We start from the raw sequence: 14,416 nt of genomic DNA on the forward strand, positions 1-14,416 counted from the left end.
GGTATGCTGAATTAACTCGTCAATCATATGGGATACAACAAGGGTTATAATGAAATACTACTTTTGAACAAAATTCAAATTATATAGCTTTTTAAATTATGAGAATTATTAAAGTGATATGATTAATTTGAATGGTTTCATCTATTAACAATACTGAGTCATAGACATTAACTCAAGATTCTATCAGTTTATCTTATATATATAATGAAAAATTTCCTATAATATTTTTTGGTCTCTGATGTTTACGGCACTACCAAGAAAATAGCTAAAACATCACGTTTTTTAGTTTAGCATGAAAAACAGTGTTTGATCCATAAGTTCTCATAATATTATTTTACTAGAAAATGAATACTTAGTATATGTTGAGATGAGCTACAATTGTGATATCAAATCAATCACACATTTTTTTCTGTTTCACAAATAACGTATTTCAGTATGATTTGATGATTCTCAACAAATGTATTTCTTAATTCGACACAACATAATTTTTTGAAAACTCAAACGTTTTTGAATTAATTTTTTAATTGATGTGTTATATTAGTAACATAAAGGGAGAGTATATATATACATATATATGTAGCGACGACTCTTTAGGATTTGATTGAAACAATCACTGCCTAAGTCGCTACATATCAAAGAGTACAACGTTGTGAGTGACGATGAGAAGAGGAAAGGTAGAAAAAGGTATTTGTGAGGTAAGAGGCATTTCGTCTAAGTATATGATAGCTGAGACATCTCAGTTAGGTGTGTCTATCGTATACCCCACATAAGACGCCGAGTTGGAAGTTACATGTTGGAAATGTTATATATTGAAACAGGTGTCGGGACGAGGTATTGCGAGAGGCGTGAGTTGTACAGTGCCATCTCACAGAGTCAAGCCGAACCACTCCATATATACATACACATATATATATGCTATCTGAAGTGATCAATCATGATATAAGACAATGTTTTATAGTTTTTTATCAAACTATCTTTTACAAATTTTGATGACAATGATATATATTTTTTATTCTAAAAAATCATCATAATATTAATCAGTATTATTATTTCAACAAAAATTTCAATTGAATACATAATTTTCTGATTGTAAAGTTTAATAGCTTTTTGAATATTGAACAAAAATAACGAACAGCGCAAATAGTTTAATGTTCTGAACGTGACAGTTTGTTATCCTTGGTCCTAACATTTCGTAAAGTTATCTGAGTTTAAGCAATCAAAACAGAATGATTGATTAATTCATAGTACCATGCAAAAAATCTAGATTGATTGACATTGCCCTGTGAGGAGATATGAAAGTGTTCGTGTTCGACGGTATGTTGCATGACCAGATTTGATCCGTTAGTAAACGTTCAATATACAATAAAAGTGATTAAAGAATATGACGAATTTTATCCGGTCTGCGACCACACTATTGCGTCATCACGGAAATATAATCGCCCATTGGAGGAAAACCAAACTCATAGATAATAAAATATCGGGCAGCTCATGGTTTAATTAAATAAAGTGCCTAATAATGAATACTGTGTGCTGTTTTCCCCCTTGTTTATCAATTTACCTCATTCTTTTTTCAGTATTGAACTAACTACAGTCCGAAAAGTGAGTGTAGAAAACTGTTGAATTTAAATTTAATGAAAGTTCTTTAATATCGATTGTTTTCCTGAGTTTTTAAAATGGATAGTATTCGCAAAAGGAGTAATGCATTTTGTGCCTGCTGTTGAGAAGGCAGGTTAGTAAAAATACACTTTTATTTCCAAATAACCTAATTTCAGTCCCCATGTGAGTTTACTGACCTATTTACTGGAAATCAATACAATTATACATCACTCTGTGAACGCATGACATAAAAATTTTACTTTCATTAATTTTGTCTCAGGATACCTAAAAGACCAATAAGTTTAGAAGTCACAAAACCTAAAATGTCATGGGGAAGTGAAGAAACTATTCGAAGAGATGGACAAAAAATACTTCTACGTCGCAAAACTATTTGAAATGAAACAGCCGTTAATTATCGTTAAGTTTAATCACCTGAACAACTAATTTAGTCACAGTTTTCCTTACCCCAAATGTCTTAAGTGTAAGGTTCTATCACTATCACAATTTATGTAGTTTTGACATAAAAGATTCCTTAAAATAAAATATTTATTACAAAAATCCGTAGTTTCTATTTTATATTAAAATGTAGTCCTTAAGACTAACTTTGACAATTTAAGAAACTATTCTTAACCTATAGTTACAGCTACACTTACTTTACCCCAAGGCTTTACACTTATCTATAAAAATGAAGGAAAGGCAAAAAAACGATCGATGACACAATTAATCGCCTACTTCGCTATTTTTTAGTGATCTACCTAAAACACTGATTACATATTTAATCTACAAGACAGCTGGTCAACCAGATACGGTTGTATTTAGTCTTGTAAATATGCCGGCTTAATAATTTTTAGTAAATAACCAAGCTTCGTTGCATCGGTAGATTCTACATTGCCCAGCTTTAGCACGTAATATATTTATCATCTTCCAATCACTACGCTCACCCGCGACATAATACGGTGTCTTGAATAGATGATTATGGACTTCGATGTTTATTCCAGGTTGATTACACAGCCAGGTTGCAAGCTTATGGTTTCGTGTATAAGCTGTAATATGCAGTGGTGTATTACCGAAGACTCGCTCTTGACCATTGATGTCAGCACCCCACTCTATCAGAAGTTTCAGTTTTTCCTGAGGGTCAGCAATGCCTGGGTTGGAGACAATGTGGACACACTGTTTTCCATGTCGGTTGTATTGCCGCACCAGATGTCGATTGGCATCACTGATGACATTCTTGAACGCCATCAAATTAGTAATGTCGCCTTCACGGCAGAGATAATGGAGTATATTCTCACCTTCAATGTCGGGATTTCCAGCAGAAGCGATTTCTTCTGGCGGTACCATTGTGCAGAGTATTCGGAGCACGGGATGTCACGTAGCAAAATGACGAATGTATGAATGGAAATAAAACACTGAATGGTTGTACGTTCATTAAATACTTCACTGCTGGTTATCTTGTCAAAGTATTTCCGTTTCAAGCTCAGAGGTTATCTTCGAATTCAATTTGCGGCAAAATCTTCGTTAATTGCTAACAGATAAGACTAATGATTACTAAATATCCAACACTGAATGAAGTTAAACAAAAATATTATTTTATAATGTCAAAGATCATGTAAACTATCGCAACAGTACCACACGTAGACGATCGTCACACAAAACTACATTGTAAAACTAGTTGACCAATTGGTGATTAAGGCCACGCAAACAATTATTACTCATCTATAGCTACAGCTACATTTGTTTACTCAAAAGTATGGCGCGTATTAAGACGAATCAGGGAAAACCACTAAGTGCATAAACGATAACGTCGACTGTAAGCAACTATTGGCTGGTTACTCTACATAGCAAACATCATCAAATTTTCAGCCTACTTGCCATCGAATTACCATAATAATTAGCAGCGATAATCTAAGGGTCATAAAATGCTAATTACACAGTTATACCTGTCGTTTATTAACAAAGTAGTTTGTTATCTACTTCAACTGTATAAATACACTGTTATTTAGGTGAATCATCGGTACTTGAAATTTAATGGGTCGTTAATAAGAGGTATCAGTTTCATTAGTTTGCAAATGTTACCTGTTCCACGAATAAACAGTAAAATATTTTCCTCATCACATTCTATTTCTGTATACCTCTCATTATTTTCAGTATTTTCCAGACCAACCATCGCAGTTTTTATACTCAGTTGCGATGTGATGAAGTGTGAAAGAATGTCTGTCATTCAATATGCGAAGTATTTTATTGATGGCTTTATATTTCCCTCGATCGTTAAATCAAGAATGAAGAATTCGTTATGAAAATAAAACCCACCGTCGAAACTATAAATAGCTCTGATCGCATGCACGTTGAATGAAGGCTTATAGTCGTCACTGACAGCTAAAGAGATCACGCTATCGAAACATGACAGAAAAATAGGTCCCAAATAATCACAAAGTCCATTTCCGGCGGCACAAAGACGCCTAGCATCTTTGATACGAACGGTCATGTGTCAAATTTTGTTTTTTCAATTATTCATTATCCGGGAGCAAACGATATCTCCTTCATGGCTCATTAAAGACATTAAGAGATAAGAATTTCAATTACGCTGGCATTTGTAAACATTGAAGACGTTCCATTACGTTATCGTCTTCATTGATAAAAAAATATCTACATAATATTATTTAAATAACTCATTCATTATTAGGATGTTTGTATAGGGGAGACCGGGTATAGTTGTCATAGCGGTCATTGTTTGCGATTTGTGTTGAAGAATCGCGAATGCCCCACTTCCTTTTCACGCCGATTTTTTATCGCTGAGACAACCATACCCGGTCTCCCCACTCATCTTCATTCAAGCCCTTACTACGTCAAGGTTACTACGAATGAATAAAACGTGTTATATTATGAAATTATCAACGCCTACGGAGCTTTAATCGTATTTTATACGTTTGTTTTAGATGAAGATAGATCTTCGTAATAGCGTAGTATATTTATCGATAAAAACTGCGGAGTACTGATCTTACCTAACAAACAAGTTTTTAATAACAGGTTGACGCTATCCTCTAAATTTATATCATGTTTCATTTTTACATGCGTAAAAAAAGTAAATAAACTTCTTTGAAGCACGTAATAATTTACCAAGTCAATAAACCGGCTAATGCCAGAGTGTGAATGAAGGCAAAATTTTGTTTACGACAAAATGACAACCTATGTGATAAAGATCTGAATTTATTGACAGTTTTATTTATTTATACTGCGTTTAGAGCCCACATACAAACGATTACTTATTTTATAGATTTTTCTTTGATGTTTCCATCACTATTATTCTAGTCGATGGTGCAATAGGAACATTATTTTAAATGACACGAGCAAAGTTAATTTAACTCACACCAATAAGTGTCTTAGATAATTAAAATAACCGTCTTAATTTATGAATGAAAATTGATATCGATATCTGTTTAGCTTCGATGTAGGTCTTTTACATAATTTGGGGTCGAGTTCAGACTGCGATAAGTTGACGTTATTAATTGAATAAAATGACATCCGTGATAGTGCGTCTTGTACAAATCTCGGTGAAATTGGTTCATTACAAGTCGCGATTTCTAGACTATCGGGTGCATCTCAGAAACTTGTGAAAACTCAAGTGAGTATAAATATTCATTTAAATAATTCTGACAGTGACCAGTTAGGAGATTCACACACTGTAAAAAGAGCGGTGTTAAAAATGGACTCATTTTAACTCCGCCCGGTGTTAAAATAAAATTACACTGGTGTAAGAAGAGTAATACACCGGTGTTAAAAATACCGGTGTTAAAGCGGGGTAACCGGTGTAAAAGCGGGGTAAATTGCGTCCGCTTGGAGTATTAACTTTAAAGATTATAAAACACAAAACATGTCAGTTCTTTATGAAAATTAATAAAAAATATCATTCATTAACAAGTATAGTGATCGAGTAAGTAAAAATATTCACAAAATAAAATATTTTAACACCGGTAAAGAATATCTACACCGGCGGCGGCGTTATTTTAACACCGGTACCGAATATTTACACCGGTGGTGGCGTTATTTTAACACCGCTTTCGGGGGTAAATTTAACACCGATAATTTTAACACCTACACCGTTTGGACTTACCCCGGTGATTTTTTACAGTGCAGTTTCCACTGCAAGCTAAAGTAGTGTGGGAATCATAATTTTGGGTATTCTTTGCAGAATGATTGCCCAACCACCGGAACTACAACCATACAGTTTGATCTGTACTCCTAAAAATGAATCAGAACATTTAAGGACTCGTATGATTTTACTGGTCATGGTCTTCATGCTTCTCTTCATCATGGGCGCTATATTCTTCAGTTATTACGCAGCAATAACCATCGCATCTCACATAGAGCGTGGTGTCAAAATTTCAGTCTCGGTACTAGAAGAATGTATTTAATTTAGTGTTCATGGAATAAAACATTACCGGAAATCGAAGTTTTTTTATTTAAAGTAGTAGGTTGACCGATACTTCATATTCCGAAGCGAAGACCGGTAAACAGATCATTGTTATTCAAGCATGTGCCTACAGAGTAACTGAGTCTGTAATGCCTTATTGACTAAACATATTGTACCTTTGTATGACGTATGTAGAACTGATAAAACGAACACGCCGAGCGTTCTCAATGTTTTGCTGACCGCATTCACCGGCGTCAACTTGTCTGGAGCAACCGTGTCTCTGATTATTTTTTAATTTAGATCTTGTCGATATATTATTAGAATGGAGGAAGAATACGCAACTATTGTGTACGTGGAATTAGCTGAAAATATATATGTGCCTTACGAATGGCCAATTCGAGGGATTGAAAATTTAATTTTAGTTTTGGCAGAAAAAATAATTTCTCAATTTGGTTTTGCGAGTCCCGTTCTACAGGTGAAGAATATACCAACAAGATTGATGCGACGTACCAAAACAACCGGTTCTATACATGTATTTGAAAAGGTGGCGAAAGAGTGAGTACTTTTATCGTGTTTATTTTTACGTGTCCGCACGAGAAATTAAATTGTTTATGAAGCGCATTTTTTGTTTTTTGTTTCAGGGAGATGGTTGGCTCTTTTGTTTATGACATAGTGTTGCCTAAAGAAGAAGACAGTATTCACATGGAGATGACCCGCGGAAGTAGCATCAAAAAAGGATCATGGCCAAATTACGTGACGAGCTTCTGTCCAAGAGATAACAAGATATCATACCACCTGATTCCTCAACGATTTAGGTAAGTTGATATGTATAGTCTGTTACTTCAGAGGCTACCTTGCCTTTGTTTGTCTATGTCAGCCTAGGTCAAACAAATATTATGCTTTCAGTGGGGAGTGTTGTTTAACGCAAGTGCTAACAAACATACCTTGTGCTCGCCACGGGAAATTGGACGGTCAGTATTTACGATTTCATATATGATTCATAACTGCTCATCTAAACATGTCTGGACGAGTGAATAATATCATTAAATTATTCAACAGGTTATTCGAGTGAGTGTACGAAGTAAGTGTCTACAGCGACAAGTAATGGAGGTGCTTGAGCAGCTACACATAGCCGATCAATGTAAGTAATTTTTATCTAAAGTATTAGGGTTTTAGTCATTTGTCCAGTCAGGATTTAATACTGTCATGGAATTCCGCTTCGAAAGTTTAATTCAGTTGCGTTAAATTGCAGTGGGTGAACAACTTATTCTTGGTGCCTTAAGTATATCACTTTTTATTTCATAGGGTGCTAATTATAGCTAATTGATTCTATCAAAAAAACGTTATTTCGCGATTTATGCTCTTAATTCATTAACTTCAAAATATTATGGCTATTTTTTGTTATTTACATACTTTATAGAATGGAATTTCTATTCCTGACTGGCGTGACTGTGTATACCTATATGTATCACATTACTAGGGGAGGACCGTGACGGCTGACGTGTTTTTTTTTAACTATGAAATACATTATACATAGTTGTCCTCATGCATTAATAATTGGACGTATTTTTGCAATAACGTCTCAACTAACCTTATAAGTTAAGACGTTATTGCAAAAATCCATCCAATTGTTCCTATTTTTTTTGGGACATTATCAATGGGTTATTTGTTTATTTATTTTATCTTGTATTACAAAATGTGATATGTTTAGTTTCGTAGTAGAAATTGCAAAATCCACTTGGACGGCTTAGACATTCTGTATACTGCGCATATAATTGAACTCCATTATCCTCTGCTGAATTAATTGACAGTGTAATGTATGTGTAATATTAGGTATTCATTAATAATAATTTTGGTGTAGATTTCCTCTACAAATCAAACTTTGAATCATGGATGGCATAAAATGTTGTATGTTATCAGTCTAATAAGTGCCACATCTGGTGTGGGTTTTATCCAGAATTCGCCTGTTGTGCTGCGTCATAAGTCTGATAGCAAAACATTCTGGTCCGAGCATTGATGTCAATTAGTTGTGATTGAGTTTACAACAACTTGTTGCCAACTTTCAATTTACTGTCGCAACCTGTAGCCAACTTTCTGGAAAAATTGAAGGCACCTTTCCATCAGCTAATGGAATGTCTCCTTTCGCCACCAACTTTCTCAGAAAGTTGGCGTCGAGGTGTCAACATATGAAAATGCCGATTTTTGTGTTTAACAGCGACAAATTGCGTTAATAGTTTGTCGCTAGCTTGCCGTCAGCTTATTCAAACCCTTTTCTAGAAATCCTCGCTGCGTTCGGGTGCTAAGATCCTTACTCATTCTCTTGTGACACAGCGCAACTGGTGAGCTAGTTCTGGAACTAACCCATGGCATAATCTGTTATTAAGCTTCTATCATAAATAGCAATTATTTTCATTTAGCAAAGTGCGTTATACTGTCGGATAACGATCTTGAATATTTTTACCTATCGATGTGACCCTAATTACAGGTGTATCCTGTTATTGGTGTACATTAGCAGCATTTCTATGTTTATCGATATTAAAACAGCGAGGTAATATCTATCATTTTTTTTGTTTCAGATAAGCCTGCACAATGAACCCTGTTTCGCGACATCACGCTGCCTTTGCTGTCAATGTGCAATGTCCATTTGCCTTAACTATTATTAAGATATTGTTTAGTCGATTATTATTAAGAAACAACTTCTGTTACCAGATTAGTTATTAAGTGAATGTGTTATAGATATAAGGTTATAAATAAAATAATTGAAAGAATAACTGAGGTACTCTGTTTCTATTTCCTGAATTAAATATCGTAGTATGTAGTAAGGAATAAATCAATTAGCAGGTAGTTTGCTGATCTACCTGTATAATAACGAGAGTTACTATCTCACTAGCCGAAAATCACCTCGTAAATTTAACTATCGAGATGGCTAGGTGGAATGACAGGATATCCTTAACAGATCATAGTTAATAGGGTGGAAATTAACTTGAAAACTTATTTAGCAGACAAACCTAAATCGTTTCACCTTAAACAAGGTAGCAAGAATAAGTCACAGCACTAAATGTGACATTGTCTGATCGGCATTATAAGCCCTTTAGCGCTTGACCTTAAAACCTACTCTATGTCCAGTCAGGTCATTGTGAAACTATGGTGGGCCTGCAATACCCACGACAGAAGCGCAGTACAGAGAAAAACTGCTTTTTTCCTTTCAATGTACCCCCTAGCCATGTAAACGGTCCTGACTACAGCACTATACACAAAGGAGAGTTAAAATGAGTGGGAAGGGACACACAATAACTACACGGAGAAATTATCCTTGTTTGGAGGCTATGGTGTCACAATGGTGCCGGACCATGTTGGCCACCTGTCAGAAATTGAAATAAACACATGCAAAAATTACTATGGCCATAGTAAAATCCACAACGATTATATCACAAATGACTGTAACCATTGGACATTTTGATATGGTCAGAGCTATTTCTGCATATGTTAATTCCAATTTCCGACAGGTGGCCAACATGGTCCAGCACTACTAGGACCCATAGAATTCCAAACAAGAATAATTTCTCCGTGTACTCTCACATTGCGCGCATACGAACCCACGAGGCTAATCGATTTGCGCTTTCTCCACTCAACGCACACCGAGGTGTTTTGAGGGTTGCGTAACAGTTCAACCAAAGACAAAATAACCGCGACAAAATAACCGACGACAAAATAACCGAATGACAAAATAACCGAACGACAAAATAACCGCCCTTTTATCACGGTTTTTGTGTGTTATGTCGCCGGTTATTTCGTCATTCGGTTATTTTGTCATTTGGTTATTTTGTCGTCGGTTATTTTGTCACGGTTATTTTGTCGTGGTTATTTTGTCTGCGGTTATTTAAGCGTGACACCGTTTTAAGGCTTTCAAACGCTAAAGGGTTATATTTAGAGATTGCAAAATAATTTTCAACAAACACATTTATTTTTGAACGTCTTATTATATTCTCTTAATTCAATTCATAAACAAACATTTTATGTTACTAAATTACAATAAAATATCACTTTATCTTATCAAGTCACACATACCTTAATATCTAAATATAAAATCATGGTCACTTACATTCATTAACCAAGAAATACGCAGAAAATATATATCTTCGTGTTTTATAGCCTTACTATTGTACCTACTCCCTATAAATTAGAATTTTTATAGCCTTACAAAAGCAAATATACTCGTCTTTTACTATTCCCACACATCTTAATCTCGAATTCTTGGAAATATTTTATTATTTGCACTTAAAACGAAACGCTAACAATGTTTATAAACTAAAAATAAGTTTGACGTCTTTCTATTGTTTTGGTTTATCGTTCAATACATTCAACTTTTAAAACAAGAAATATTGTTTACAATTTATTTATGGGATTCTTACACTGTTCTAGGTTACTATTACAAGTTCAAATATTTAAGACCTTGCCAGAACTAGTACACTCCTACCTAATGGCTTAGTTATTTGAATCACGTTCATTACTGTCCTCCACAGAGGAAACATATCGTCACCAACACGACACAGTATTTTGACTGTCACCATAGTCATTTAGCTATTAGGCGGTTAGTACGAGTAGCGATACGTTCAGTGTTGACAGCGATTCGGTTCATAAATGGGACGTTAATGGATTGTTACAATTGCTATACATATTTCTCTGTTTACGATGCGAGTAAAACGGACGATTTGCTTACCACTACAGGGAACTGGTGCCACGGGAGGCCTCTTCAAGCCCTTTTCTGTCAGAGCTTCTTTATTGCCTGCGATGGCAGGAGTGTGGGCTGTAGTTAGATATCACGCGCAACGAGGATTTTCGATCATACCTCCAGTTAACGTCCACCCTTAGTCACTTGATTATATTTTTCGATTAAGGGTGTCATCTAGGGAAAAAATAAGAGTATCCGCAGCTCGTGTATACCTGAAATAGGTGAGGAAATAGGCTCCCGTAAAATGGAAGTGGACTTCAGTCTCGTTACATCAATTAATTTGACACGCGTATGACCGTTCATTCATTCGTTTCGATGACGAGATTTTTATCTCAGTGTTTAATGGAGCAGCAATAAATCAAATGACGTCTTCATGAAACTGATTTGCGCAATTGAATGTTGTGATGACAGCTTGTTGATAAACATTTTGAAAACACCAATGATGAAATAGAACACGGCTTAAAATAATATATGAGTCGATTCACACTTGTAATGCAGACTAAGCTAATTATAAAATAGTGTCAACTAAAGTTACTTAATCTTTCACCACAAGTGGAACAGCGCTCTTCATCCGGACATGGTTCATCTGAAATATACTCTGGAGAGTGAGTGATGTTTTCTAACAAAGACACAGGTGATTCGAAAAAATGAGTCCTTAACAACGAATACCATTGTCTATTAGGTATTATGTCGGTGTCACCTATTCTACGGAACCATAAATAAAAGGAATATTCTGTGCATATGGCCTTTACCCCTTCAAATGAAGCTCCAACTCCTGTTGCTGTCTGGACTTGACTCTGTCTCAGCGAAATAATGCGATGTAACTCCTGCCCTAGTTGAATAGCAGGAAGAGACCTCCATTCTCGCGGGACAATTATTTCGATTGACATGATGCAAACGTCAGATCTGAAATAGAACGTTCATTTGTCAATATAGCCTCAGTTTTTTAAATCTCAACGGTCATACGTAGGTCTATAAGATCCCAATGGTTTTACTAACTGTTTAAGTTTTACTGATCAATGTTTTTTCACGAAACTTCATAGGGATATTATTCAAACATTTTCGCAAAAAGCTAGTATTTATTTTAATTATAAATATTAATTTTTAGTTCGAAAAAAGGCGTTACTGAATAGCTATTAAGATGATTGAAGTTAAAATTGCCTGGCCACCTGGATTACATGGGACTGTTAGAGGTAAATTAAATATCAAAATCTAAAGTGAATTACTTACTTGAGTGTTGAACCGGAGTAAAAACAAATTTAACTTGTGCAAAATTAAAACAAACGTACAGTTCAATTAGTATCCTTCAAGAGGACCGAAGAACTACAAGGTTCACGATGTAATGGAATATAATAAATAGCACGGGCCAAACATTGATAAGACAATAATGAATAATCGTAACCTTTGACTCCAATCAACAGGCTGAGTCGCATTTTACTCTAATTACGCACCGGATGTGGTTATCAAAGTTGCACAACGAGCGTATTTTGCTCTTAATTGTTGACATTGCGGTCAATATCAAACAATGGGCGTAAATAGGCAGCTGCCGATAACTATAACTATTAATAACATACCACATTCCTCAATATTTTTATCTAATTCCCGGAAAATGTTCTTATCTCGGTTACCAGATTCATGTTCAACATTTAGGAGGAAAAATCGGAACAATAAAGAAGCCCGCACATTAAAATTAACATTGACTGATGCTATTATTGTCTTGATATCATCCAGGTAGGAATTACCAATTCTGACCATATGCCTAGTCTTGTCCTCATCGTCCTTTTTCAAGTCTTGGTAGCTGACTATTGGCCCGAACCTTGGCCGAGGCTTAGGTTAACGGCCTGATTTCGTTCAGCGGAGTCTTAAAAAGTGTCCTCCCAGGATGGGCCCGAATTTGCATGGATGGTGTGATTTTCGTTGAATTGTCTTAGCAAGTGACAGTTGGCTCAAGTCTGGATCTGGGTGGGTCCTGCTAGTTCAATAATACTTTAGATGTGTAAATATCGTGAACGTCCGTAAGCCTTGGTAGTTCTATTGTAGATCAACGTAGATATGAACTATTTTTTCCCTCATGATGCATCATGAAATAATGACGGCATCCGCAGAATCAATTTTTCTTGTTCAATCCTTAACCCAAAGTTTTTTTCAATTCTGCCAATAACACACTGTTAGAAAATTTCGACATGACGACTGTCCCTAGTCGCATAGACTGAATCCAGTATGGGATTCTCGAACAAACTGCTTAAGCACGTACCAGGAGCGATCGTCAACAAGAAAATTTCTAGTTACCATATATTTTACAAGAAAGTCCCGGTATTTAAGATCTATTCATTACAAATATTATTTGTGGCGGAAGACCAAACCTGCCATTTAAAAAAATGCAAGTAGCAAATGAACTTTAGTTTCCAATGAATAATATTTTTGAAAACTTTTTTATGTTTATGTATTATTTGTACATGCGCTTCAAATAAAAAAACATAAAAACTGATGAAAATTCTATACTTACGGATGGTTTTATTTTAAACGATTTTAGTAACTTATGGCGCATGAATTTAACATGTTTTTTAATCGTGATTAAAAGGTTTATCAAATAGGACTTACTTATTTATTTATGATAAACTTTAGTAGCTTTTTAGATTGCTTATCGACATTCGTGATTATTTTGAATACCAAAATACAGTTGGATTTCGTCAAGTCGGATTCCATTAACTTGGAACTTTCCCTCAATCTTGATCCCACTATAAGCTCCGCCGTCTCGCATCCGCTTTTATACATTTGTATGGTTCTGTGTATATTCATGTATGCATCATTCAAGTAGAAGTAAGAGCGTATGCACTGTAATTCACTTTTTAAGAAAATGAGGCATTCGATTAGTCGAAATTTCCAATAAATTTCCACTCCGTCGTAGACAAACTGTCCCAATCAATGGAATTCGACTGTATCAAAAGAACTTGATTCAATTTATTGATTATTACAAAATATTGTTTTTTATATACTATCTTTTATTAGTTACAGAATAGAGGGAGTATATATATAATTTTATATATACTCCCCCTATTCCGTAACTAATAAAAGATAGAATATGAAAAACAATATTTTTTAATAATATATATATATATATATTGTCGCTGATATATTTTTTCAGCGATCTCTAAAGTTCGGCCCGAATGCCCGAAAAATTTACCTTAGGCAAAAAAAAAGAAACTAATCATTTCCGATTAAGCAAATATTTGACCAAGCCACTACTTGACGAGTTGTACTTGGCTTTGATTTGGCTTTAATAATGAGAGCAGCTATAGGCTCGGAAAGTTGAAAATTTATCCGAGGCTGAACAATTGGATAATAGCTTATTCGAAACTAAATGGTAACAAATGAGAGAAACCCCTTTTAGGGTATTGAGGAGAAGTTGCGTCTCAGCATTTATCGCGATGCAACCTGATCACCAGTACAGGGAAACTGGTACGACGCGAGGCCTGTCCAAACCCACTTTGATCGGAGTCTCTTTATCTCCTGAGACAGTAGTAGTGTTTGGTCCAAGAGCGCTATGGACTTGTGGTGACTGTGCTTAGATACCACATGCAATGAGGATTTCTGATTATACCTCCGGTCCACGTCCACCTCAGTCCTCAATCGCTTATATTTTTCGGCTAAGAGTGTCGTCTGGGAAGGAAGTAGAA

General features: G+C 35.3%; 2 protein-coding genes across 2 annotated transcripts; one reads left to right on the plus strand and one right to left on the minus strand.

Annotated features, from left to right (window-relative positions):
* Window positions 1-1,167: 1,167 nt before the first annotated feature.
* On the minus strand, window positions 1,168-3,276 carry LOC130664829 (NF-kappa-B inhibitor cactus-like). Its single transcript, XM_057464945.1, has one exon. The coding sequence runs from the start codon at window positions 2,935-2,937 to the stop codon at window positions 2,434-2,436; it is 504 nt and encodes a 167-aa protein (XP_057320928.1). The 5' UTR covers window positions 2,938-3,276; the 3' UTR covers window positions 1,168-2,433.
* A 1,011-nt stretch (window positions 3,277-4,287) lies between these two features.
* LOC130665490 (uncharacterized) lies at window positions 4,288-6,960 on the plus strand. Its single transcript, XM_057465911.1, is given in 6 exon segments — window positions 4,288-5,170; window positions 5,786-6,000; window positions 6,069-6,086; window positions 6,089-6,149; window positions 6,329-6,562; window positions 6,649-6,960. Coding segments are annotated over 6 exon segments (765 nt in total). The 5' UTR covers window positions 4,288-5,111; the 3' UTR covers window positions 6,827-6,960.
* Window positions 6,961-14,416: the final 7,456 nt, after the last annotated feature.

The sequence above is a fragment of the Microplitis mediator genome, chromosome 3, assembly GCF_029852145.1.
Source record: "Microplitis mediator isolate UGA2020A chromosome 3, iyMicMedi2.1, whole genome shotgun sequence".
Lineage (NCBI taxonomy): Eukaryota > Metazoa > Arthropoda > Insecta > Hymenoptera > Braconidae > Microplitis > Microplitis mediator.

What these genes read in the sequence shown, in the direction of transcription:
- LOC130664829 (XM_057464945.1), bottom strand. Translation starts at nt 2,937, where the DNA reads ATGGTACCGCCAGAAGAAATCGCTTCTGCTGGAAATCCCGACATTGAA.